This window comes from Delphinus delphis, chromosome 15 (genome assembly GCF_949987515.2).
Source record: "Delphinus delphis chromosome 15, mDelDel1.2, whole genome shotgun sequence".
Lineage (NCBI taxonomy): Eukaryota > Metazoa > Chordata > Mammalia > Artiodactyla > Delphinidae > Delphinus > Delphinus delphis.
Window position 1 is genome coordinate 3,542,478 of NC_082697.1, and position 24,557 is coordinate 3,567,034.

The 24,557-nt window shown below is 50.9% G+C and overlaps 1 protein-coding gene across 4 annotated transcripts in view; it reads right to left on the bottom strand.

The window, feature by feature from the left end:
• PHACTR3 (phosphatase and actin regulator 3) overlaps positions 1-24,557 on the bottom strand; it is a 235,141-nt gene that overhangs the window by 145,014 nt on the left and 65,570 nt on the right. Inside the window, exon 1 of one of the 4 annotated variants that reach the window (XM_060032637.1) lies at positions 7,585-7,715. The exons of 2 other annotated variants lie outside the window; for them this stretch is intronic. Coding sequence is in view for 1 of the 2 variants with exons in the window: in XM_060032636.1 (XP_059888619.1) it covers positions 795-825 (31 nt within the window). In the remaining variant the exon portion in view is untranslated. Of the gene's footprint in view, positions 1-794; positions 850-7,584; positions 7,716-24,557 lie in introns of those variants that run through there. One more of the 4 variants, XM_060032636.1, reaches the window with a different exon arrangement.

A 24,557-nucleotide genomic window follows, 5' to 3' on the forward strand; every position in this document is an offset into this window, starting at 1 on the left:
TTCTGACTTACTTCACTCTGTATGACAGACTCTAGGTCCATCCACCTCACTACAAATAACTCCATTTCGTTTCTTTTTATGGCTGAATAATATTCCATTGTATATATGTGTCACATCTTCAGCTCGGTGCTTTGTGACCACCTGGAGGGGTGGGATAGGGAGGGTGGGAGGGAGACGCAAGAGGGAGGGGATACGGGGATATTCGTATGCATAGAGCTGATTCATTTTGTTGTACAGCAGAAACTAACACAACACTGTAAAGCAATTATACTCCAAGAAAGATGTTTTGAAAAAACAGAAAGGTGAAAGGGGCTAGAAGGCTATGTGTAGCAGGGAGACCACGAGAAGCCAAATGAGAGTGGGTGGGCGCAGGACGGTAGCAGGGGGGCCACAAAGGGGACTGAGGCGGAGGTGGCGGGTCAAGACTTCATACAACAGGGGTCCTGGCTGCACAGGCAGGACTTGGAGAGCTGGGGGGAGCGATGAGGGCGTTCCAGCTGAGGCGTGGAGGCTGGACAGGGGGGCCAAGCTGGGTTCGGTGGCCTTGCGTCGGGCAGCTGGCTTCAGCGGCAGATATTTTCACCCACCCACCCATCCACCCAGTCAACATTCCAGAGCCCGACTGGGGCTGGGCGTGATGTGACAGCAGGTCAGCAGACACTACGCTCCAGACGCTCCCCACCGAGGGAAGGAGTCCTGAAGGAGAGGTCGCAGAGGCAAAACTATACAAACGCACAACAGGAAGGACCTCAGAGGTCCAAAAGCCCTTCCATCCCCAGATTCTGCTTACGTACTTCCCATGACGGTGAACTCCTTTCTCACCATCAGCCAAAGGGAGGACCACAGATAACACAGACAGCTCCCATCTCCAGGCACAGAATACTGGGCCCCCTGTGCCTGCCCCCAGACCACGCGCAACGAGAGGCATCTGCAAGAGCCCTCAGCACAAAGGCCAGCTCCAGACCAGGACAGCCTGAGGCACAGTCTGTGACGCAGGCGCCCGGCCCCTGTGCGCTCTGCTGCTCTCTGCTGCTTCAGAAAAGGTCAACCATGGCACTGGAGGGAAGGCTGCAACGTGAAAAAGAGACCACAAGAAACAGGAAAAAGCAACACCCCAGAGGAAAGAGATGAGTCAGGAAGCGGATGATTTAATTTAAAAACAAAAGCTCCAATGAGAATTCTCAGAGCGGAAGCGTGTGCTCAGAGGGAATTGAAAGCTGTCTGCTGTAGCCTCCCTGTAGGTCCCAGTGCCACCCTCTGGAACCAGGAGGGACAAATCCCCCCCTTTCTTTCCAGGGTTGCCATCCCTTCAGTCTGTTCTAGAATAAACAGCCACAGTCCCTCTCAGTGTTCTTGCAAATTCCAGTTTGCCAAAGTCCTCCAGAAAACACAGCACCTCAAAGGGAACTCAACCTTGAGCAGAGGGTCAAGCTAGACCCTAAGCTCCACTACTGTGTACATTCTCCACCTATCAGCTGCTCGCTCAGAAAGATCCAGGCACAGATACGAGGGTGATAAGGTGATTTTCGGGGGCTCATGGACCCAGCGCAAAGTAACAGAGGTTAGTCCCTTTTCAATTCCCCTCTACTCTTCCAGAGGACAGTAGGGGAGAGTCTTAGTTCGGGGCTAAGATGATTCTGATGCCCCCCTACCCTTGCAGATCTTGGTGTTTTAACAAGTACAGAGGGTCTTCTGGGTCAGAGACCTTGGTGTGAGGTCATGTCTAGTTTGAACTAAATGTTATTTTATAGTCATTGTTTTACTTTTATGGCTACCTTTTATTAAAAGCAAGTGGTTTCCCACTTGAAGTCGCAGCAAAAGATTCCCTTTTAAAACGAGTTTTAGGTAAAAATAAATAGACTTTCTTTTAATAAAAATTAAAAGAGGGCTTTCCTGGTGGCGCAGTGGTTGAGAGTCCGCCTGCCGATGCAGGGGGCATGGGTTCGTGCCCCGGTCCGGGAAGATCCCACATGCCGCGGAGCGGCTGGGCCCGTGAGCCGTGGCCGCTGAGCCTGCGCGTCCGGAGCCTGTGCTCCGCAACGGGAGAGGCCGCAGCAGTGAGAGGCCCGCGTACCACAAAAACAAAAAAAGACAAAAAAAAAATTAAAAGAAAATATTCGGCCAAGTACCCTAAAGGTGGCAGACAGGCGAGTTGGGAGAGGGCTCATCAGAGAACGTGCTGTATGTCCATCTGCCACATCCGCGATGCAGAGCCGTCAAGATGCAGAGCTGCTGCCCAGCCCTTTACTGGACGCCAGGCTCAGGCCACCAGGTGCCACCTGCTGTGTCCACAGCAGTGGATGTCCCACTGACACCTCAAGCTCAACGTGGCCCAAATGAACTTCTCTCCCCCATAACCTGCTCTACCCACGGCCGTCCCCTCCAAGGCCAGGAAGGGAATTCCGTCCTCCTGATTCTCAGGACAGAAGCTGAGGGTCACCCTCAGCCCTCCCGTCCTGTCACTCCCTCGGCCGATCCCACTGGCTCCACCTTCTACCTGCGCCCACCCCTGCCCTGCCGTGGTCAGTCACTGCCATCTCCACCTGGATCGCAGCAGTGACCTCGGGACTGGCCTGACTCCCTGGCCCTTGCCTGCCCTCACACAGTGGCCTGGGGGTCCCCAAAATCCTACGTCCGATCTCAAGTCTCTGGGTTTCAAACCCTCTGATGGCTCCTGGCACACTGGGCACAAAACCCAAAGTCCTAGCAGCCCCCTCCTACGACCTTGCCGGCTCTCTCCTACAGCTCCTGGACCCCCGGGGGCTCCCACAGGGGGCCTTTGCCCTGATGGTTCCCGCCCCCCTGCCCCCGATATCCAATGGTTCATTTCCTCACTGCCCTCCAGTTCTGGCTCCAATGTCACCTCCTCAGTGATGCCCACCCGGATTCAAACACTCAGCTGTCTCCCGCCCACCACATGTAGGCTCCCGTCCCCCTGCCCTCCCTTCCCCTGCCAATTTCCCACAACATTTATTACCAGCGTGCGGGGTGATTCCCTACCGGCGATGGGTACTGGCTATTGCCGCCCCTCTCCCATCAGATGCAGGCCCCCAGGGACCAGCTAACATGCCTGCTCTGCTCACCGATATCCCGACAGCCAGAACAGTGCCCACACTCTGGGGCAGAAGACATCGGTTTAGTTCAATGAAGAGGCTAGATTCCCACCCACGGCTACTCCCGGTGGGGCCTGGGCAGTGAGCTTTGTGAATCTAATCTGGGGGCTTGAAGTTTAGCAACATGAAACTTGTTGTCGTCTCAGCCTCCCAAGCGGTCTGCTGAGATATATGTTTGCCTCTTGGACTCCTAAGTACGTCGGTCACACTGTTAATGCTTTTATCAATTCCATCGTCTACCCAGTTGTTAACCTGCCAAGTTGTTAAGGCAAATACTGATGTTGCAGGACTTAGGATAGAGCCCTGTGGCATTCCTCTAGAGACCTGGGGGTCAGCACTATTACAGTTATCAAAATGTCTTACCATTTTTTTAACATACAGAAAAGTAGAAAAAATAGTAAAATGAACAATTATATATACACCACCGAGACTCCACAATTGTTAACATCTTGCTGCATTTCCTCTGTGTGGTGTGTGTGTCTGATCTCCACCCAGACAGCTACCTCATGGGAAAAAAATCACAAGTCAGCAAACTTTTTCTGCAACAGGCCAGACAGTAAATATTCTCATCAGTGTGGGCCTACGGTCCCCGTATCAAGTACCCCCTGTTTGGAAGCTCACACGAATTACTGGCCGGGAGACGCAGACCCGGCCAGTCTATCTCCAAGCCCCAAGGCTGAGCACTTGGTTACCCTCCCTCGAGGGAGTGAGTAGCCAGGCCTGAGGGTGGGCAGCAGAGCCCAGAAGGGACCAGAGGACTCCCCGCCCTGCCCTGCTCTCCCCACCACATTAGTGGGGAAGAATGTGGGCTTGGGGGTCAATGGGCTCAAGATTGGGATGAGGGGCAACTTCCTTACACTTCTAAACCTCAGTTTGCCCATCTGTCAAATGGCAGCAACGGTAGGACCTGCCTTCCAGGCCCTAGTGAGGATGAGGGAGATGGGCAAAGAGCCAGCACGCGCTGTGTGCTCACCCGTGGTGGGGGGGGGGGGCTGCTGGGAAGACACAGGTGAGGTGCTTTATTTCCCAGGGTGAAATTTAATAATTCTGAATTCCTACTGTGCTACTTACTTGGATCAGAAGCCGTGCGGGAAAAAGAAGGAAAGAAAACGGAGAGATGGGAAGGGGAGGAAGGAAGGAAAGGAGACAGTCCTAGGGCCTGGTGGCAGCGACTCGCGGGGCCCACGGTGGGCGCCTGACCCCACACACCCCTGCGCCGTGTTTCCCCCTCGACGTGAGAGCCCTGAGCCTCAACTCCGGGCCACCCTTTTGTTCCGGGAGAAGAGCTCTCCAGCTGGTACTAATTCCACCCACCTCTTTGTCCCCAGTCAGGTTCTAGGAGCTTCTCCCCGCAGTGTCACACGTCCTGAGCGTATGGAATTCTTCTGTTAACAACACAGGGGCGCAACTGCAGTAGGGGGCTTATGTCAGGGAAGAAGCCCAGTTCCAGGAAGGAACTTTATACTAGTGCCAGTAAGACAGCCCGAAAGAGACATGAACCAGGGGCATGATCGTGTCCCAGGGACTAACTGTAACAGCGACGGGGCTGCGTGTGTGTCCACGCACGTGCCCGACACACCCAGAGCAACTTAGCTCTAAACACCCATCATGAGGCACACACAAAAAAGACAAGATGAGCCCTCAGCCCTATTACTGTCCCTAACGTGCTAATATGATGTTTGAACTTGCAGAAAAGTGTTAAGACTATATAATGAACACCCCCAGGCTCAGCAATTGTTAATATTTTGTTCTATGTGTTCCATATATTTACTCACACATACATCTCTTACAGACTGTGGGCACTGTTGAACCATCTCAAAGTAAGTGGTCTAAAACTGTGACACTTCACCTCTCCACAGTTCAGCCTTATCCCCCTGAAGTAACGTCACATCTAACCAACTAAGTCCCTGGATCATCTAATACTCAGCCTTTTTGTGAAATAAAGTTTTTCTGTAAACTTTCATTTCTTTTCCTATCAAGTTCATCTTCAACCATGTGGACAGGATACAAACCAACAGAAACCTCCTGCTCTGCTATCTGAACACTTTCTAATTGGCTCTAGAATTAGGCCTTTTCTCCCCACTCTAATTATTTACTGACCTTCACTGTGATTCTAAGAGTGGTCCGGACCAGGGGCATCACCCGGGAATACACTAGAAATGCAAATTCTCACACCCATCCCAGACCTACAGAATCAGAAACTCTGCAGGTGGGGCTGCAATGGCTCCTGTGACAAGCCCTGCCCCCCTCCCCGGGGGATTCTGATGCAGGTTCTCAAACTCTGGACCACTGCTCTCTGCCCTCTGAGCCAACAGCTGGAAGAATACTCCCTCCCTCCCATCCAGGTGCTCACGCCAGCCAGCCAGCCAGCCGGGAAATTAGCACAGAAATAAAATAAACCGTTAGATTTTATTTTGCATGTATCTTTTGAAGTTAATGGGTATTATCTTAACCTCCCGCCTAAGTAACGACAATACAATATGCTCAGGCAAAGATTATTTCTGCCCCACAAAAAACAGATTGCAGAACACAGTAAGCTCTGCAAGTAGATGGGATTCTGCTGTGACATGTCAAATTGTGTCAAGAAGCCATGAAGAAAGGGAGCTAAAAATAGCACCACAAGGCTGAGCAGAAAGGGCTCTGGTTCATCAACTCCAGGACCAGAAAGAAAAACAGCCTCTGGCCACTCCTTAGGTCCCAGCGGGCCCTGGACAGAAGAAGCTGGCTGCTCTGTCCATATACCATGTGCCCTCATGCCCACAGCTCCACGGGTACAAAGCGAAGGGCCCCAGGGGAGGCAGGAGTGAGCAGGTTGCTCCCAGGATGATACTTTACAGTCTAAAAATAGAACGTTCTGCACTTGCAAGGTACCAGCAGTCAGTCACCCCACAAGTGAAGCGATTGCCTTATGTAACAACAATGTAATTAACAATCGCATAAGTCACAGGCTGCCAATCATACTGACTCAGGGCTCCATTGCCTGGTAACCAAAGAGTTAATGCCAAAATAATAATAATAATAATAATACAGGGAAAAGAAAGTCTGTATCTACTCCATGTGGACAGAGAACTACAAACTGCCAAGCCACCCATGGGTGTGGCTCTGGAGGGAAGGTCCTTTATGGTAAGGCAACTGCGCTTTCATGAGGGCTTCTTCTTTCAGCTCGCCTGGTAAAAGTTGTGAGATTAAACTAAACAGCAGCAAATTTGCAGCGTGTCTTACTGGGAATATTTGCTTCTCAGAGAGTCACACCTAGGTGACAGCTGACATGATGGCTCTAGGACAAGTGTTCCCTTCTCTCCTTAATCAAACAATATACCCTTGATGATTTCTGAATGAACTTCAAGCATGGTGGTTTTTAAAGATCTGTTACGCTTAGATTTTTGTAAGTGGTTACCATCATTATGAATTTGCATAAATCTGTAATTCATCCTCACAGTGTAACACGCCAAGGACATCCCACAAAAGGACTGCTAACTTACCATCTTTGCTCCCCACCCACCCACTCCACCCACCCCCACCCCCACCCCCCCACCCCACCCCCCAGCTAAGAAAAAAAGCAAGCGTTTCAGGGGAGGGGATTTGGCGTTCAGACAACTGCCGTCTCCTGAAGAAATTAGGATACAGGTCACCATTTCCCTCTGGGGCCAAAAACTTGCAGCTTAGAAAGAGAGCAGGGCACAGTCGGGAACCAATTTTGCTTTCAAGAACTTCCCACGACCCATATTACCACTCAGAATTAGTTTCCCCATTTCCCTCTTTGGCCCCAACTTCAGATATCCAACCTCACCGGCAAACCATTCTTCAGAACCCCAAATCCAAAAACTATGCTAAATGCAAACTCACAGAAAAGCACAATGTACGCTCCTCCCCACGCCCCGCCTCCCAAGCAGGGATTCTGCGGTGGAGATTCCCAAAGTGCAATGCCTCCTGACTGTGCCATCTTCTTCCCTGATGCTAAATGAAGGTTTAAACCTCCACTGTCGGAAACCTCCCCTACTTTGAATTTTGACAAAACCTGGCTTCAGAATAGGACCCCACGCAGTCAAAATGCACATCGACGACCATCTATTATTCCCTGGGAATCAGCTTACAAGCTGGAGATGAAAAGGCATCCAGGTGGGATTTTTATTTTTAGCCCAGAAGTAATAGGTTAAAATAGCATTCCTGTGGAAACAAAAGACTCTTTTTCTGGTCTCTGTGGCTGAAGGGCAGGACTGCTGGCTAATCCTGGCCTGACCCACCAGACACATAAAATCGACCCATCTGTGGCGAGAAGGGCACACCCATCTCTCAGCCCAGACTCCCAACCTGGCCATCTGATTCATGGCGGGGTGGGGCAGTCTTTCCCCCTCTGCTGGCCCTGGTTCTGTTCACTTTTGTAAAGTCTGTGCCTTCCTAAGAGGGCTCCCCTACAAAAGACGCCTACACCCCTCCCTCCTTCGGAGGTGTCTGGGGGAATCCCACTTACCTTCTGGTCAAAGAATCGTTCTGAATTAAGGTCCTCATTCTCCCAGGGAACTCTGTCTCCCTGCAGGCGCCTGGATCCTGTCTCTCCAAACCTCCCTCGGAGGCAGTGATTGGCAAACAGCCCTGCAGCGCTCCGGACTAGCTCAGCTCCCTGAGAAAAGCTCCAACCCGGAGCCGCACTGCAATTGTCAGGACGCTCCTGTCTGCCTTTTGGGGCCGAACACCATTATTATCTGTAAACATTTCTACATGCAGACATTACAGGAGTGCAGGTGGGGATGGGGTGAGGAGAGTGGCCCAGGGCCTGAGCAATCAGCTCATGGACCAAGCCCCCCCTGCTCTGCTGAGTGCCCACGATTTGCTCCCCAGCGCTGGCAGGACACTGCCCAGGCCAGCAGCTGGCCGCAGTCTGGCAGAAGTCACCAGAACCAAAGCCCTAAGTCCCACATTCAAAACCACTGCGCCAGCAACTTCTCCTGGCCTAAGGCGGGGCCCATCGATTAGCGGGGTGCCCTCCTCTACCCCCACGGCTGCCACGCTGACCTTGGGGAGAGGGCACCTTGGCCCTACACCGTCACGAGATGGCTGCTGCAGGCTTAGGTCAGGGAGGCTGCCCAGAGCCAAGCTTGGAGGGACCACGGCAGGAGAAGGGGACTCTGACCTCCAACCTCGGTCAAAAGGTGCTGACGGCAGGGACCCTCACTGCACCTTCTACTCCAGGCCCGGATGGGCAGCGGACAGAAGGGGAGGCTCAGCTGAAGGCCCAGCACCTCTATGGCTGGCTTAGGGGTGACCGCCCAGCGAGGAGGGGCCCAGAGCGGGGTTTCTCAGCCTCAGCACTGTTGGCATGGGGGGCCCGTAGCGTGCATCATAGGACGTCCAGCAGCATCCCGACCTCTCCCCGTGAGATGCCAGAAGCCCCCAGACCCAATTCTGACGACCCAAGTGTCTCCAGACATTGTGATGTCCCCTGGAGGGGGAAGAACTGTCCCTGGCTGGGATTTCTAATCTAGAGAAAGGCAGCTTGGGTCTGAATCCTGCTCTCACCACCTCAGGACGGTGTCAACTTGGGAAAGCAACAACTCCTCTGGGCCTCAGTGTTCTCACCTGCAAAGGGGGTAATAAGGCTGTCAGGGGTTTCGGCCAGGGCCAGGAGCTGATTAGTGAAGGTCTTGCTATTGAGTCTGCTTCACTGCACACCCAGAGGGGCCCAGATCCTTCCTGCTGATGGAGGAAAAACCCAGGTGTTGGGGGCCGGGCTCTGGAGCAAGGCTGACCCGGGCCTGAGTTCTGTGTCCACCACATCGCAGCCAGGGCTTCACGCCCCACTGTGTACCTCCGTTTCCCCAAGCGTACAGCGTGGATCCCCCTCCCCAGGGCTGGTGTGAGGTAAGCAAAGTGCTTATCACACAGTAAAGGCTCCAACCAAGAGCTGGGTGGGGGGGGGGGCGGGGCGGGGGCGGCGGGGGGGGCGGAGGCAATCCCAAGGGCAGGGCTCAGAGGAGAGTCAGGCCCCCTCACACAGCCCTGGAGCGAGCACACGAACGCGGAACATTTTTCGGGAGTTAGCCACGTTTGGGGTCTCTCTGGAAACCTCTAATTCCAGCAGCCACGGATAGGCTGCTTCTGCCTTTCAGAAAAGAGGCCTTGCCCTGCTAATGGGACCTCTCTGGCATCCCGCCGGGGAGGGGCCAACCCGACGTGCTTACAGCTGAAGTGCGCAGCCAATTTCTGCCCCTTTTCAGGGTCAGGAAGACTGAGGACTGGAATCGCGTCTGAAGGCAGAGGACGGAAACATACACGCTTCACTGTCCCTCGACTCACATGCAAAGCAGCTCCGCAGGCAGCGCGGGGCTGCCAGGTGGGGGGAGCACCGGGCCCCCTTTGCCAGGCCTGGTCTCACCCTCACTCGTGACCGTCCTGAGGGCGGGCACTTCTGTCTGGCGGGGAGACTGAGGCTGCAAGAGGTAAAATGAGCTCCCAAGGCCACATGTCAGGAGGTGGCACAGAAGCCACTCCTGTCTGACCCGGGCCTGGGGGCGGCCCTCCGCAGCTCCGAGGTGCCGACATCCAGGGTCCACGAATCACTGTCCAGCTCAGGGCAGTCCCAAGGGAGCACCAAGCAAGGTCAGGTACAAGGCCTGCTCCCGGGAGCTCCCGACCCAGCTGTGCACCTGCCACACGCGGAGCCCCAGAACCCGGCTGTGAGCAGTGACCCAGGCCAAGTCACTCAGCCAGACGGGGTTAACAGCAGAAACGCCGCTGAGCCTGGTGCCAGGCTCCCAGGAGGCACGCAGCGCCCCGGGACCAGCTCTCACGAGCACGATTCATCATCACGTTCCTCCCATCTGTGCTCCAAGAGCCCATCACTGCCGGGTCTTCCAATACCAGGTCTTACTGAATCCTCACAAGAGGCCATGGAGGGAGGGATTTCATCCCCATTGTACAGATGGGGAAACTGAGACCCAAAGAGGCTCAGGTGGGAGGGAGACCCCACCCCAGTCTCAGGACACTCCTGTCCCAATGGCATATAAACCATGAGAAGATGACAGAGGCCCCGAAAGCTCCCAGCTTATTTAAATCCACAAACCATATCGACTCAGACGCTGGGGAGAAACCAGTGAAACAAGGTGCGCTCCCGTCCCCGGACACCTCACAGTTCTCTGGGACAGACCACACAACCCACTGGCAACTCCGCTGGGCTCTGCCCTCACGACCTCTCTCAATTCCGTCCCCTCCTCGCCACCCCCATCAACACCAGCCTAGACTAAGCCACGCCCATCTCTCCCCTGGAAGCCCATCCACTGTCTCCCTGCTCCCCTGTGAGCTGTCCATCCACCAAAGGTCAGACTCAGCGGACTTCCCGAATCCTCCTGGAGAGTGTGGGTCGGGGTGGGTTTACCCACCTCGTGGATGAGGAATGCGGCTGTGAGGGCAGGGGGAGAGGCCGGGAGCTGCACCTCAGGCACAGCGGTGCCAGGGGAAGCCAGGAGCAGGGGCCGAGAGGCAGACGGCAACGCTCACGGTTATCCTCACGTGCCGTGTGCCGAGCACGGGCAGAGTCCTGTTTCATCTCACATCCCAGAAGGGTGCGATATCACTCTCCCTGATGTCCAGGTGGGGAAACTGAGGCTCAGAGCGGGCACGTGACAAGCCCGAGGTCACAGTTAGCTCGCAGCCGAGCGCTATATGGCTACTGCCTTCCCGGGACGCCTGGGACCTGCACACAGGTGATCTCCTTTCCAGCCCCACGTGTCCACAAGGGATGGGCCTTCCTATCATCCCCGAACTAGAGACGGGAAACTGAGGCTCAGAGAGGCGGTGGGCCGAGGCCGCAGCGATGAAGCAGGGCTGGGGGAGCACCAGGTGTTGTGGCCCCAGCACAGGGCTTCTCAGCCCCGGCGCTGCAGACGCTGTGGCCCAGCGTGCTCCGCCATGGGGGATGCCCCATGCGCCGCGGGACGTTTAGCAGCGTCGCTGGTCTCTACCCTCTAGAGGCCAATAGAACTTCCTCCCAGTTGTGTCAACCAAAATGTCTGCAGACATTGCCAAAACCACCCCCAGTGGAGAACCGCTGCTCTGGAAGGAAGAAGAACACAGGGACATCTGGACGTGGGTTGTACGGCTTTTGCCTCTAACTGGGGTCCGAGACTTATTTTCCCTGGAAAACGCACAATAAGAGGAGCATTGCTGGCCCCTTAAACAACATCCCTTCTCTCTGTCCACGCAGCACAGACACTACACCGTGGGCACTGCCCTGGCAACGGCAGCCAATGACGTCTGCCTGACCCCGCCCCAGAATGCGGTCACTCGTGAGAGCTGTGGTCACAGCCGCAGGCATCTAGGCTTCCTCGCGGCGGAATTTCTGGAAGCGTTTCTAGCTGGGGTCTGATGGACCACATTTTAGAATGAAGGACACACACTTTATGCCCACGGCTGTTACCGAGAGGCCAGGCTGGGGACACAGGTATGTGAAGGTGGACCAGGTGTGAGCTCTCCATGCAGGGGGCGGGGGCTTGGACACACTGGACGGGGTGGGTCTTGCCCAAAGTGGGCGGCCAGCACTTGGCCATCCGTTCTTCCAGTTTTGCAAATCGAGAACACCTCCAAGCATGGCTTTAGGCCATGGAAACAGAGCAGTGAACAAAATGGAGGGAAACCTTGTCCTCAAGAGAGGCCCATTGTGGCAGCTCAGCACTGCCTGAAGCTCTGAGGTTTTCAAGCCATGCCAGAAGTCCAGATGTTTGTGTAGAATCCCCCAGCTGTTAAATCCTTGTTCAGTTACACACACACACACACACACACACACACACACACACACACACACACCCCGTTCAAACCAAACCAACCACATCTACAGGCTAAACTTGGCCCCCGGGCTGCCTGTTTGGACCTTGGGTTTCTATCCTTCCTTTCTGCCAGATTCAGAGAAAAGCAGGGCTGGGCCACCTCCCTGGGCTGCCTCTAGACTCTGTGGCTTTCAACCAGGCTTAAGAGAGAAAGGAGAAGGCATCACAGCTTAGAGGGAACTGTGACTTACCTTTGAGCTTCCCTGGCGAGGAGGGGGAGAGCACACGGAGTGCTCTGCCTGAAGCCCTAGGGGGCAGAGACAGCCTTTGTCCCCATTTTACAGATGTGGGAAGTGAGGCTCAGAGGGTTCCAGCCACCAGGCTGAGCTCGCACCACGAGCCCATGAGAGAGGCAGAACTTGAAGACACGTGTCTGCTCACAAAGCTTAAGGTTCTGTTGCTCAGCTGAACTGTCCATCTCTCTCGGTACGTCGTTGCTGAGTTGCCCACCAGGAAGGAGCTTACTTTGGGAGAACCTGGTCTGATACGGAAGAAGGATCCTCTATGGAGAGGGAAGATGTATGTTTCTGATGGGGGACAGCTTTGTATTCTCTGAGAACAAATCAAAACGGCCACTGAGCAAGGGGCTGTACCATCTCCATGAAACAAACAAGCCCCACTAGGACTTAGGAAAGAGCCTGCCATTCCCAGCGCACACTTGTGGCCAGCTCAGCAGAACCCACTGGTTATCTCCAGCCAGTAATTAAGCAGATGGTCCCGACTCTGAAGCAAGAGCAGGGTCTAAATGATTCACGCAAAGCTCACTTTCCCAAGACACGCTCTCGGTCAGACTTACAGGGAATCCGCTGCTGAGAGGGTGAAGTTTGCACAGCTGCTTGGCAGGGAGGCCAACTCTGTGCTCACGTCTCCTTTGGTCTACGAGACTAAACCCCAGAGACAGGTGACCTGCTGAGTCAACATGAGATTGGGATTCTACCTGGACCTTTAGGACAGATGGGAAGGTGAGACGTTCACGGTATTTGACTGGGCACTAAGCACTTCCAGGCTCTCTCCTCATCCCCAGCTGATCTTCTATCTCATTTCCCACTCCTCCAGGGGGAGTGGTGAAATCAAGCACCTTTGTGTATTGCTAGGAGCACTTTAAATCACCACAAGCCCCCAGAATGGCAAGGCTGCATTATTTTTCAAGAGGTGCAGAGCGTTGAACGTCTTCATGTCTCAGAATCTATCCTGAAGAAAGAGCCCTAAATACAGAGAACACCACACGCGCGAAGGCTCTTCTGCTGTATTAGCAACCAGGCTGAAAACTTGGAAGCAAATTATCCAACAGAAGGAGGACCATTGAAGTAAATGTCACTAAAGCGGGTATTCCATTGAAACACTGCTCATGCCCGCAATTTTGGAAACTAAACTTCAGTTTGGACTACTTGCAATAAATCCTTACGTTTGGTGACAAAAGAAAAGAAAACAAAGTGAACCAGGTGCAAAGTAAGCGTGTCATACTCTCAGGGTAGGAGGTAAGAGCAAGCACCTTAGGCACGTGTGAGGGTTGAGAACATGTGAAGGGACCAGGAGAAGCCTCGGTCCAGGGTATAATGGTTAACAGAAGGACACTCACCGTCCTCTGATGAATCAGGGCAGAAGGTTTCACAGGGGACGTCAGATTCTGGGAGCTGACTTGTGAAAGACGGCATTCTGGCATCCAGATGGTTGGCAGAAGATATCTGGTGCTTCCAGTAAGTGCTGCACATGAGACCTGGATTAAGGCTATACAAGAAGATGGGCAAGCAGCGCTCTGGCCTTGGCCGAGGCTGGGGAAATGGCTAAGGCACGGTCGTGATTTCTGCCATCAGTGAGGAGCCAGAACCCTGAGACCAGGAGAGAGACGTCTGAAGGCTGGGGATGGGGGCTATAGGTCAAGGCTGGGATCCAACGGAGAGTGAGACCATGCCTGGTTCTGGGATCCAGGCTGGGTCAGCGAGGAAACCGTGCCAGGAAAGGGCTACGGGACAAGAAGGAGGGGGGCTGGGGTACAGAGTCACGTGGAGGTTGAGGACAGGCACAGCTGTATAGAGTGCTGGCTGCTTGACTTAGTGCTGGAGGAAGAGCCATTCTAAGGGTACGGCAACGAAGCTGGGAAGCCGAAGGAAACTGAAGACAGGAACCGACCAGTGATCTCTCTCTCTAAATGCAAAGTTCTTTAGCGTCACTCCTTTTGCGGATTTTTCACTTCCTTGCCTTCTTTTTCTGAGGGAAGGTTACTGTTTTTCTTATCCACCTGCTTATTATTTATCCATCAACCACCATTTTCCCAGGCTCCTAAATAAAGTATTTCCTTAATAAAAGAGAATCTACAATGAAGTGGGATTTTTCTCACCTGAGTGTTTAGGAAAGGAAGAATCACAAGCGTTTGTCAGTAATTCACGCTCAGGAGGAACGTGGACGTTTCACCAAGCATCGCGTAATCGCGGACGCTCTCCAGCCGATGGGTTTGGTGAATGTAAAGTAGAATCCTGAGGCGGAACTCCTCCATCAAAAGTAAAAACAAAACCAAACCCAGACTGGTTCTGTGTCGAGCACTTTCAAGCATTACATGATTCTTTCCATGACCCTGTTCGTAAGTGTTTTCAACGCTGTTGTACAAAGGAAGCAACCTGAGAAGCTCAGAGACCTCCCCGAGGCCACTCAGCTGGGAAGTGGCCAAGCTGGTCAGCGCCGAGAGCCCGGGGAAGCTGGGCCCTCCCAGCCCCGACGCTGAACCTGGCACCGTGTGAGGCCTCGGGGGTCCCCACGCTGTGAAGGTCCTCACAGCCTTTACTGAGTTGAGCCGGCAATCTAGGCATCAGCTTTTCAGAACAGCTTTCGCCAAGTAAGGATGAACCGAAAGGTTTCCAGCCTCACTCACGTGAAAAAGCAGAAAAGGTTAAGGCAAGACGCCCGAGGCTGCCACCAGGTCCGGTCTCACCATCCGCGCACCCATGACCTCGCGTCCCCGGATCAGTGGTCCTGATGTCTTTACGCTGCTCTCTGTCTGTCCCACCCAGCAGGAAGTCTGGATCCATCCTTGACTCCTCCTCCCTCCCTGTAGTGGGTTCAGGGGCGCTCCCCCCCAAATTCACGTCTACCCAGAACCTCAGAATGAGACCTTATTTAGACATAGGGTCTTTGCAGATGTAATTAGTTCATTAAAATGAGATCTCCCTGGTGGGTCCTAAATGCAATGACTGGTGTCCTTATAAAAAGAGGTGAGGACACAGGGAGAAGCCATGTGAAGACGGAGGCAGGGATTCGTGATGAAGCCACACGCCAGGGATGCCAGGAGCCCCAGGAGCTGGAAGAGGCAGGAAGGACCCTCCCCCAGAGCCTGCAGAGGGAGCATGGCCCTGCTCACACCTTGATTTCAGATTTCTGGCCTCCTGGACTGTGAAACAAATAAATTTCTGTTGTTTTAAGCTCCCCAGTTTGTGCTTGTTGTTGAGGAAACGTGCAGGCTCTCCTTCACCCACCCAGTTAATTCCATCATCAAGTCACACGAAGTTTACTCTTAAAATACTCAGAGTTACTCCAGGTCGCTCCAACCCACTCCCTACCTCCAGCCCAAGACCAGGGCCCCAGAGCCTCCTGCCTGGGTGTCTGCAAAGAAGCCCCCTTCCCTCTACCAGCTGCACCCTCCAGCCCCTTCTGCACCAGGGGGATCTCTTGAAAATGCAAATCTAGGGCTTCCCTGGTGGCGCAGTGGTTGAGAGTCCACCTGCTGATGCAGGGGACACGGGTTCGTGCCCCGGCCCGGGAAAATCCCACATGCCGTGGAGCGGCTGGGCCCGTGAGCCATGGCCGCTGAGCCTGCGCGTCCGGAGCCTGTGCTCCGCAACGGGAGAGGCCACAACAGTGAGAGGCCCGCGTACCGCAAAAAAAAAAAAAAAAAAAAAAAAAGAAAGAAAGAAAATGCAAATCTAATCAGCTCACTCCTCTGCTTCGCATCCTTCTACTTCTTCCCCCTTGTTTTTAGGATAAAATCCAGATTCCTTCACGTAGCTACGAAGCCCCATGACGTGGTCTCACCTACTTCTCCACATCATCTCACCTTCCTGCCCTCAGACACACTGGCCTTTGCCTTCGTGGAAACACACTGCCGGCTCCCACTGGGGACCCTTGCACACCGGGTCCTCTCTACCTGAATACTCTCCACCTGCCGCTTCTCTCCCTCCTCATCTGGGAATGTTACTCCTCCTGGGGATCTCAGGGTATAGGCAGCTTCCTTGGGGGAAACCACCTCTGCCCCTGCCCCCACCCCAGGCTCGGTCAAGGTCCCCTGCCAAGTGCCCACCAGATCCTGGCTTCCGCACACACTCCCATCTGTCATTTCTTGTTCTGTGTCCATCTCTCCCTCTAGACTATGATCCCCCTGTGGGCAGAACTATTTCCTGGTTACCCCCATAACCCCAGGGTCTTGCACGGAGCCTGGCACATAGTAGGTCCCCAACAGATGGAGGTAAGTGCATGAATGAATGTATGGTCCACAGATGCACCTGGAAAGTCCCTGGAGTTCCGGGTTTACGTCTCCACATGATCTCCTAACAGCGCTGATTTCCTTTTGTGGGTTCACGAGAAACGGATCCAACCCAAAGACATCCAACTGGAAGGCAATGGGTCCACAGCAAGCGGGACTGTGGCCAGCACTCACCTCGTGAACTAGTAAAGCCAGGGCAGATTTGGTTTTCTGCACCATCTAACTGCCAAGGCCAGTCGTGCATACAGGTCAGATTTCCATCTGATTAGACATCCTGAGAACTCCCACTGAGAGGCAGGTCTGTCACTGCATGGCCAGCCTGACGTCCGAGGGAGCTGAGGCCACAAGCATGTAGGAAATTACATGTACTGGCATCTTTGGCCACAGAAAGAGTTCCCTATGGGAGGCCAAGCTGGACCAGTTTCCAACACGGTTAAGGAGATTGGACCAAATGTATTCACGGATACATGTTGCAGTCACGGCAGTCAAAGAACCAAGTCCTAAAATGAGGATCCTGGCAATTACCCATGGAGCATTACGATAGAAATGACCACTTGGATTTATCCCTACTACAGGGAATAACTTTGGAATCACACACCTCACAACACAGCAATGTAAGAACAGCCCAGTTGGAAATGACCACTTTCTCTGGCTGAAACTTCCTTAAATCAGAGTAAAGTCATGGTACTTGGGTGAGCTCTTCTGCCAGTTATGCCTTCCGCCCAATTTTCCTCTCACTATCAGGTAACTAAGAAGCTTTGTAAAGTTGGACAAGCCACCGTCTGCTTTAAAATTCTGAAATTTGAAATTAGAAAAATGAGAAACCACAGCATGAAGAGATCCCGTCAAACAGACATTCAGGCAGCCCCATTCTCTTCCTCAACCTTCAGAAGTTTGAAAAGGACGTAAGTAAGGGCAAACAAAGTATTTTCCAGAAGTGGAGTGATTTCCTTCGCTGGTCTCCTGATTTCCCTTTTCTATAATTTTCACAGACAAAGGCAGTGACTACCATAGAATTTCCCTGTTTTAAAAAAAAAATTAACTAAATTAGAGATGTTTCATTAAACAACTCACTTTCTGGCTCTCCAAGAAAACGCTGTCCTTACTGTGAACATGCAGCGCTTCCGTATGACTAACATTTGTATGAAATCAGGAGTATGGTAATGGAGTGATAGAAAATATTATTGAAGGAGTTTGCTAGCTGACTGCTCTCACCCCTGAGAGAGTGGTGAGGGAAGCACAGGACGGGCAGGAACATGCCGCCAGTTGAAGGAGGCTCTGATGGCCAGATGACAGATTAGAGGGTGGAGTAGCTCCAGCCACAGAGCGAGTCTGTATCCACGGGCTCCTCTTTCCCACAGGTAAATCGAGAAGACTGAAAGACTCCAAGATAGGGAGTGGCTTCCCCAAGTGACAGACAGCAGCCCTTTGAAAGTGGGGGGCCAAGGGGGAAACTCAAGAGAAATCCATCCTGGAAACTCCAGGCTTTCAGCTACTGAGGTCTAGCGTGCAGGGGAGAGTGGAGGAAACCCCTTCAAGGCATCACAGACCTTCACTGAGTGTTAGACAACTGTCCTCCCAAGTTTGGGAGCAGAGCAACAGACCAGAGAGAGCTCTCCAGTGGGGCCAGAGAGCAACAGTAAGTCTCTGTGGCCCCTATGTCTGCCAGCCAGGCTACAACACAGAGAAAGAAGTCTCAAGGTTCAGAAAGCTGGGACCTCAGATGCAAAACAGAAAGAGACCTCTCAGTGCTCAGAGCCCAAGCCACGCAGAGGGAAGTCCTGACCCTCCTTCCAAAGCACTTGAAGGCTGCAGTGAACTGTATCAAACCAAACCTACAAAAAAGTCCAGGGCTTCCCTGGTGGCGCAGTGGTTGAGAGTCCGCCTGCCAATGCAGGGGACACGGGTTCGTGCCCCAGTCCGGGAAGATCCCACATGCCACGGAGCGGCTGGGCCCGTGAGCCATGGCCGCTGAGCCTCCGCGTCCGGAGCCTGTGCTCTGCAGCGGGAGAGGCCACAGCAGTGAGAGGCCCGCGTACCGCAAAAAAACAAAAATAAAACAAAACAAAAAGTCCAGACTCAGCTCAACCATGGACAAGACTGACTCTGTGCTCCACCACTGATAGCCTGAAAGAAGAGGAATATACTGTTATGTGATACAAAATGTCTTACGTGTGGTCAAAAGTAAGATGCGTGAAGAGGCAATAAAATTTGATCCATGATCAAGGGAGGAGATAGACAAGAGGAGAAGACCTAGGTAGTCTCCAAATATAAATTCCTCTTAATTTCAGTAGACTAGCTATTGAAACTAACAGATAGGGACTTTAAAGTAACGATGATAAAAATCCTAAAGAATGGCGTGTAAAAGGTAGATAACATCTGAAGAGATGGAGAATTGAAACACATAGAAACTAAAAGAATGATCCTAACAGAAATGCTACAGTGGAAAATACAATATCAGAAATGAAGAATTCATTATATGGGCTTAATGACAGACTAGGCAGAGCAAGGGAAATGATCAGTGAACTTGAAGACAGGTATAGGAGGCTGGTAGCTCCACAACAGCAACAAGCTAAACTGTAGATCAGCTATTTTATCAGAGAAAGAGACAGCTAAGAATAGCCCTCTTGGCCAAAGATCGGCTCTTTGGCAAAAGGGTACAAATATAATGGGATCAGACTGTAGAGGAACTTAAGCCCTTGAGTATTGTTGGAAGTAATAGAGCAATCAGTTGGCAGTTAGTGGGGCCTAACAGCTTCGTGTGATACCAACAGAAGTCAACAGCTTAAAAGAAAAATTAGGAAAAGAAACCCTCAGAGAGAGACCTACTAAAAGTACCGTCATCTCAGAGTGACTGTGCACATCTCCAAGGACGCATCCTCAGAAGCAACGCCAAGGACTCCACGTTGGGGATGGGGGTGGGTGGGGGTGGGTGGGGGAGGGGGGGTGTTAAACAAAGAAATAGCCTATCTAAGTCACAAAACATATAAATAAGCAAACAACAAGCCTGCGAGAAGGGAAAATCAGTATCCAGTGTTGCTAAAATATATTATCTAAAACACCCATTTGGGGAAAAATAGTTATAAAGTGTGTAAACAAACAGGAAAACGTGACCAGTACATAAGGAAAAAAGCAAACAACTGAAACTGCCTATGAAAGGACCCAGATGTCGGACTTAACAGACAAAGACGTCAAAGCAGCTATTATAAATATGTTCGAAGACTAAAGAAAACTATTCTTGGAGAGAGGGGGAAGATGGCGGAAGAGTAAGACGCGGAGATCACCTTCATCCCCACAGACACACCAGAAATACATGTGGAACAACTACACGTGGAACAACTCCTACAGAACACCTACTGAACGCTGGCAGAAGACCTCAGACCTCCCAAAAGGCAAGAAAGTCCCCACGTACCTGGGTAGAGCAAAAGAAAAAAGAATAAACAGAGACAAAAGAATAGGGACGGGACCCGCACCAGTGGGAGGGAGCTGTGAAGGAGGAACGGTTTCCACACACTAGGAAGCCCCTTCGCGGGCGGAGACTGCGGGTGGCGGAGGGAGGAGCTTCGGGGCCGCGGAGGAGAGCGCAGCCACAGCGGGGCCGCGGAGGAGAGCGCAGCCACTGGGGTGCGGAGGGCAAAGTGGAGAGATTCCCGCACAGAGGATCGGTGCCGACCGGCACGCACCCGCCCGAGAAGCTTCTCTGCTCCCCCGCCGGGGCGAGCGGGGCTGGGAGCTGAGGCTCGGGCTTCGGTGGAGCGCAGGAAGAAGACTGGGGTTGGCGGCGTGAACACAGCCTGCAGGGGGTTAGTGCACCACGGCTGGCCGGGAGGGAGTCCGGGGAAAAGTCTGGAGCTGCCGAAGAGGCAACAGACTTTTTCTTCCCTCTTTGTTTCCTGGTGCGCGAGGAGAGGGGATTCAGAGCGCCGCTTAAAGGAGCTCCAGAGACGGGCGCGAGCCGCGGCTAAAAGCGCGGACCCCAGAGACGGGCAGGAGACGCTAAGGCTGCTGCTGCCGCCACCAAGAAGCCTGTGTGCGAGCACAGGTCACTGTTCACACCCCCCTTCCGGGGAGCCTGTGCAGCCCGCCACTGCCAGGGTCCCGGGATCCAGGGACGACTTCCCCGGGAGAACGCACGGCGCGCCTCAGGCTGGTGCAACGTCATGCCGGCCTCTGCCGCCGCAGGCCCGCCCCGCCTCCGTGCCCCTCCCTCCCCCCCGGCCTGAGTGAGCCAGAGCCTCCGAATCAGCGGCTCCTTTAACCCCGTCCTGTCTGAGCAAAGAACAGACGCCCTCCGGCAACCTACACGCACAGGCGGGGCCCAATCCAAAGCTGAGCCCCTGGGAGCTGTGAGAACAAAGAAGAGAAAGGGAAATCTCTCCCAGCAGCCTCAGGAGCAGCGGATTAAAGCTCCACAAAAAACTTGATGTACCTGCATCTGTGGAACACCTGAATAGACAACGGATCACCCCAAATTGAGGAGGTGGACTTTGAGAGCAAGATTTATGATTTTTCTCCTTTTCCTATTTTTCTCAGTATATGTATGCTTCTGTGTTAGATTTTGTCTGTATAGCTTTGCTTCACCATTTGTCCTAGTGTTCTGTCCGTCCTTTTTTTTTACTTAAAAAGATTTTTTTCTCTATATAATTATTTTTTATTTTAATAACTTTATTTTATTTTATCTTTATTTTATTTTATCTTCTTTGTTCCTTTCTTCCTCCCTCCCTCCCTCCCCCTTCTCTCTCTCTCTTTCATTCTTTCTTTCTTTTCTTTCTTTTCTTTCTTTCTTTCTACTTTTATTCTGAGCCGTGTGGATGAAAGGCTTTTGGTGCTGCAGCCAGGAGTCAGTGCTGTACCTCTGAGGTAGGAGAGCCAACTTCAGGACACTGGTCCACAAGAGACCTCCCAGCTCCATGTAATATCCAACGGTGAAAATCTCCCAGAGATCTCCATCTCAACACCAGCACCCAGCTTCACTCAACGACCAGCAAGCTACAGTGCTGGACACCCTATGCAAAACAACTAGCAAGACAGGAACACAACCCCACCCATTAGCAGAGAGGCTGCCTGAAATCATAATAAGTCCACAGACACCCCAAAACACACCACCAGACGTGGACCTGCCCACCACAAAGACAAGATCCAGCCTCATCCACCAGAACACAGGCACTAGTCCCCTCCACCAGGAAGCCTACACAACCCACTGAACCAACCTTAGCCACTGGTGACAGACACCAAAAACAACAGGAACTACGAACCTGCAGCCTGCAAAAAGGAGACCCCAAACACAGTAAGATAAGCAAAATAAGAACACAGAGAAACACACAGCAGATGAAGGAGCAAGACAAAAACCCACCAGACCTAACAAATGAAGAAGAAATAGGCAGTCTACCTGATAAAGAATTCAGAATAATGATAGCAAAGATGATCCAAAATCTTGGAAATAGAATAGACAAAATGCAAGAAACATTTAACAAGGACCTAGAAAAACTAAAGATGAAACAAGCAACGATGAACAACACAATAAATGAAATGAAAAATACTCTAGATGGGATCAATAGCAGAATAACTGAGGCAGAAGAACGGATAAGTGACCTGGACGATAAAATAGTGGAAATAACTACTGCAGAGAAGAATAAAGAAAAAAGAATGAAAAGAACTGAGGACAGTCTCAGAGACCTCTGGGACAACATTAAACGCACCAACATTCGAATTATAGGGGTTCCAGAAGAAGAAGAGAGAAAGGGACTGACAAAATATTTGAAGAGATTATAGTTGAAAACTTCCCTAATATGGGAAAGGAAATAGTTAATCAAGTCCAGGAAGCACAGAGAGTCCCATACAGGATAAATCCAAGTAGAAATACACCAAGACAGATACTAATAAAACTGTCAAAAATTAAATACAAAGAAAACATATTAAAAGCAGCAAAGGAAAAACAACAAAAAACACACAAGGGAATCCCCATAAGGTTAACAGCTGATCTTTCAGAAGAAACTCTGCAAGCCAAAGGGACTGGCAGGACATATTTAAAGTGATGAAGGAGAAAAACCTGCAACCAAGATTACTCTACCCAGCAAGGATCTCATTCAGATTTGATGGAGAAATTAAAACCTTTACAGACAAGCAAAAGCTGAGAGAGTTCAGCACCACCAAACCAGCTTTACAACAAATGCTAAAGGAACTTCTCTAGACAAAAACACAAGAGAAGGAAAAGACCTACAACAACGAGCCCAAAACAATTAAGAAAATGTGAATAGGAACATACACATCGATAATTACCTTAAATGTAAATGGACTAAATGCTCCCACCAAAAGACACAGATTGCCTGAATGGATAGAAAAACAAGACCCATATATGTGCTGTCTACAAGAGACCCACTTCAGACCTAGAGACACATACAGACTGAAAGTGAGGGGATGGAAACAGATATTCCATGCAAATTGAAACCAAAAGAAAGCTGGAGTAGCAATTCTCATATCAGACAAAATAGACTTTAAAATAAAGACTATTACAAGGGACAAAGAAGGACACTACATAATGATCAAGGGATCAATCCAAGAAGAAGATATAAAAATTGTAAATATTTATGCACCCAACATAGGAGCACCTCAATACATAAGGCAAATACTAACAGCCATAAAAGGGGAAATCAACATGAACACATTCATAGTAGGGGACTTTAACACCCCACTTTCACCAATGGACAGATCATTCAAAATGAAAATAAATAAGGAAACACAAGCTTTAAATGATACATTAAACAAGATGGACTTAATTGATATTTATAGGACATTCCATCCAAAAACAACAGAATACACATTTTTCTCAAGTGCTCATGGAACATTCTCCAGGATAGATCATATCTTGGGTCACAAATCAAGCCTTGGTAAATTTAAGAAAATTGAAATTGTATCAAGTATCTTTTCCGATCACAATGCTATGAGACTAGATATCAATTACAGGAAAAGATCAGTAAAAAATACAAACACATGGAGGCTAAACAATACACTACTTAATAACGAAGTGATCACTGAAGAAATCAAAGAGGAAATCAAAAAATACCTAGAAACAAATGACAATGGAGACACGACGACCCAAAACCTATGGGATGCAGCAAAAGCAGTTGTAAGAGGGAAGTTTATAGCAATACAATCCTACCTTAAGAAACAGGAAACATCTTGAATAAACAACCTAATCTTGCACCTAAAGCAATTAGAGAAAGAAGAACAATAAAACCCCAAAGTTAGCAGAAGGAAAGAAATCATAAAAATCAGATAAGAAATGAAGGAAACGATAGCAAAGATCAATAAAACTAAAAGCTGGTTCTTTGAGAAGATAAACAAAATTGATAAACCATAAGCCAGATTCATCAAGAAAAAAAGGGAGAAGACTCAAGTCAATAGAATCACAAATGAAAAAGGAGAAGTAACGACTGACACTGCAGAAATACAAAGGATCATGAGAGATTACTACAAGCAACTCTATGCCAATAAAATGGACAACCTGGAAGAAATGGACAAATTCTTAGAAATGCACAACCTGCCAAGACTGAATCAGGAAGAAATAGAAAATATGAACAGACCAATCACAAGCACTGAAATTGAAACTGTGATTAAAAATCTTCCAACAAACAAAAGCCCAGGACCAGATGGCTTCACAGGCGAATTCTATCAAACACTTAGAGAAGAACTAACACCTTTCATTCTCAAACTCTTCCAAAATATAGCAGAGGGAGGAACACTCCCAAACTCATTCTACTCATTCAGGGTGAGGCCACCATCACCCTGATACCAAAACCAGACAAGGATGTCACAAAGAAAGAAAACTACAGGCCAATATCACTGATGAACATAGATGCAAAAATCCTCAACAAAATACTAGCAAACAGAATCCAACAGCACATTAAAAGGATCATACACCATGATCAAGTGGGGTTTATTCCAGGAATGCAAGGATTCTTTAATATATGCAAATCAATCAACGTGATACACCATATTAACAAGTTGAAGGAGAAAAACGATATGATCATCTCAATAGATGCAGAGAAAGCTTTCGACAAAATTCAACACCCATTTATGATAAAAACCCTCCAGAAAGTAGGCACAGAGGGAACTTTCCTCAGCATAATAAAGGCCATATATGACAAACCCACA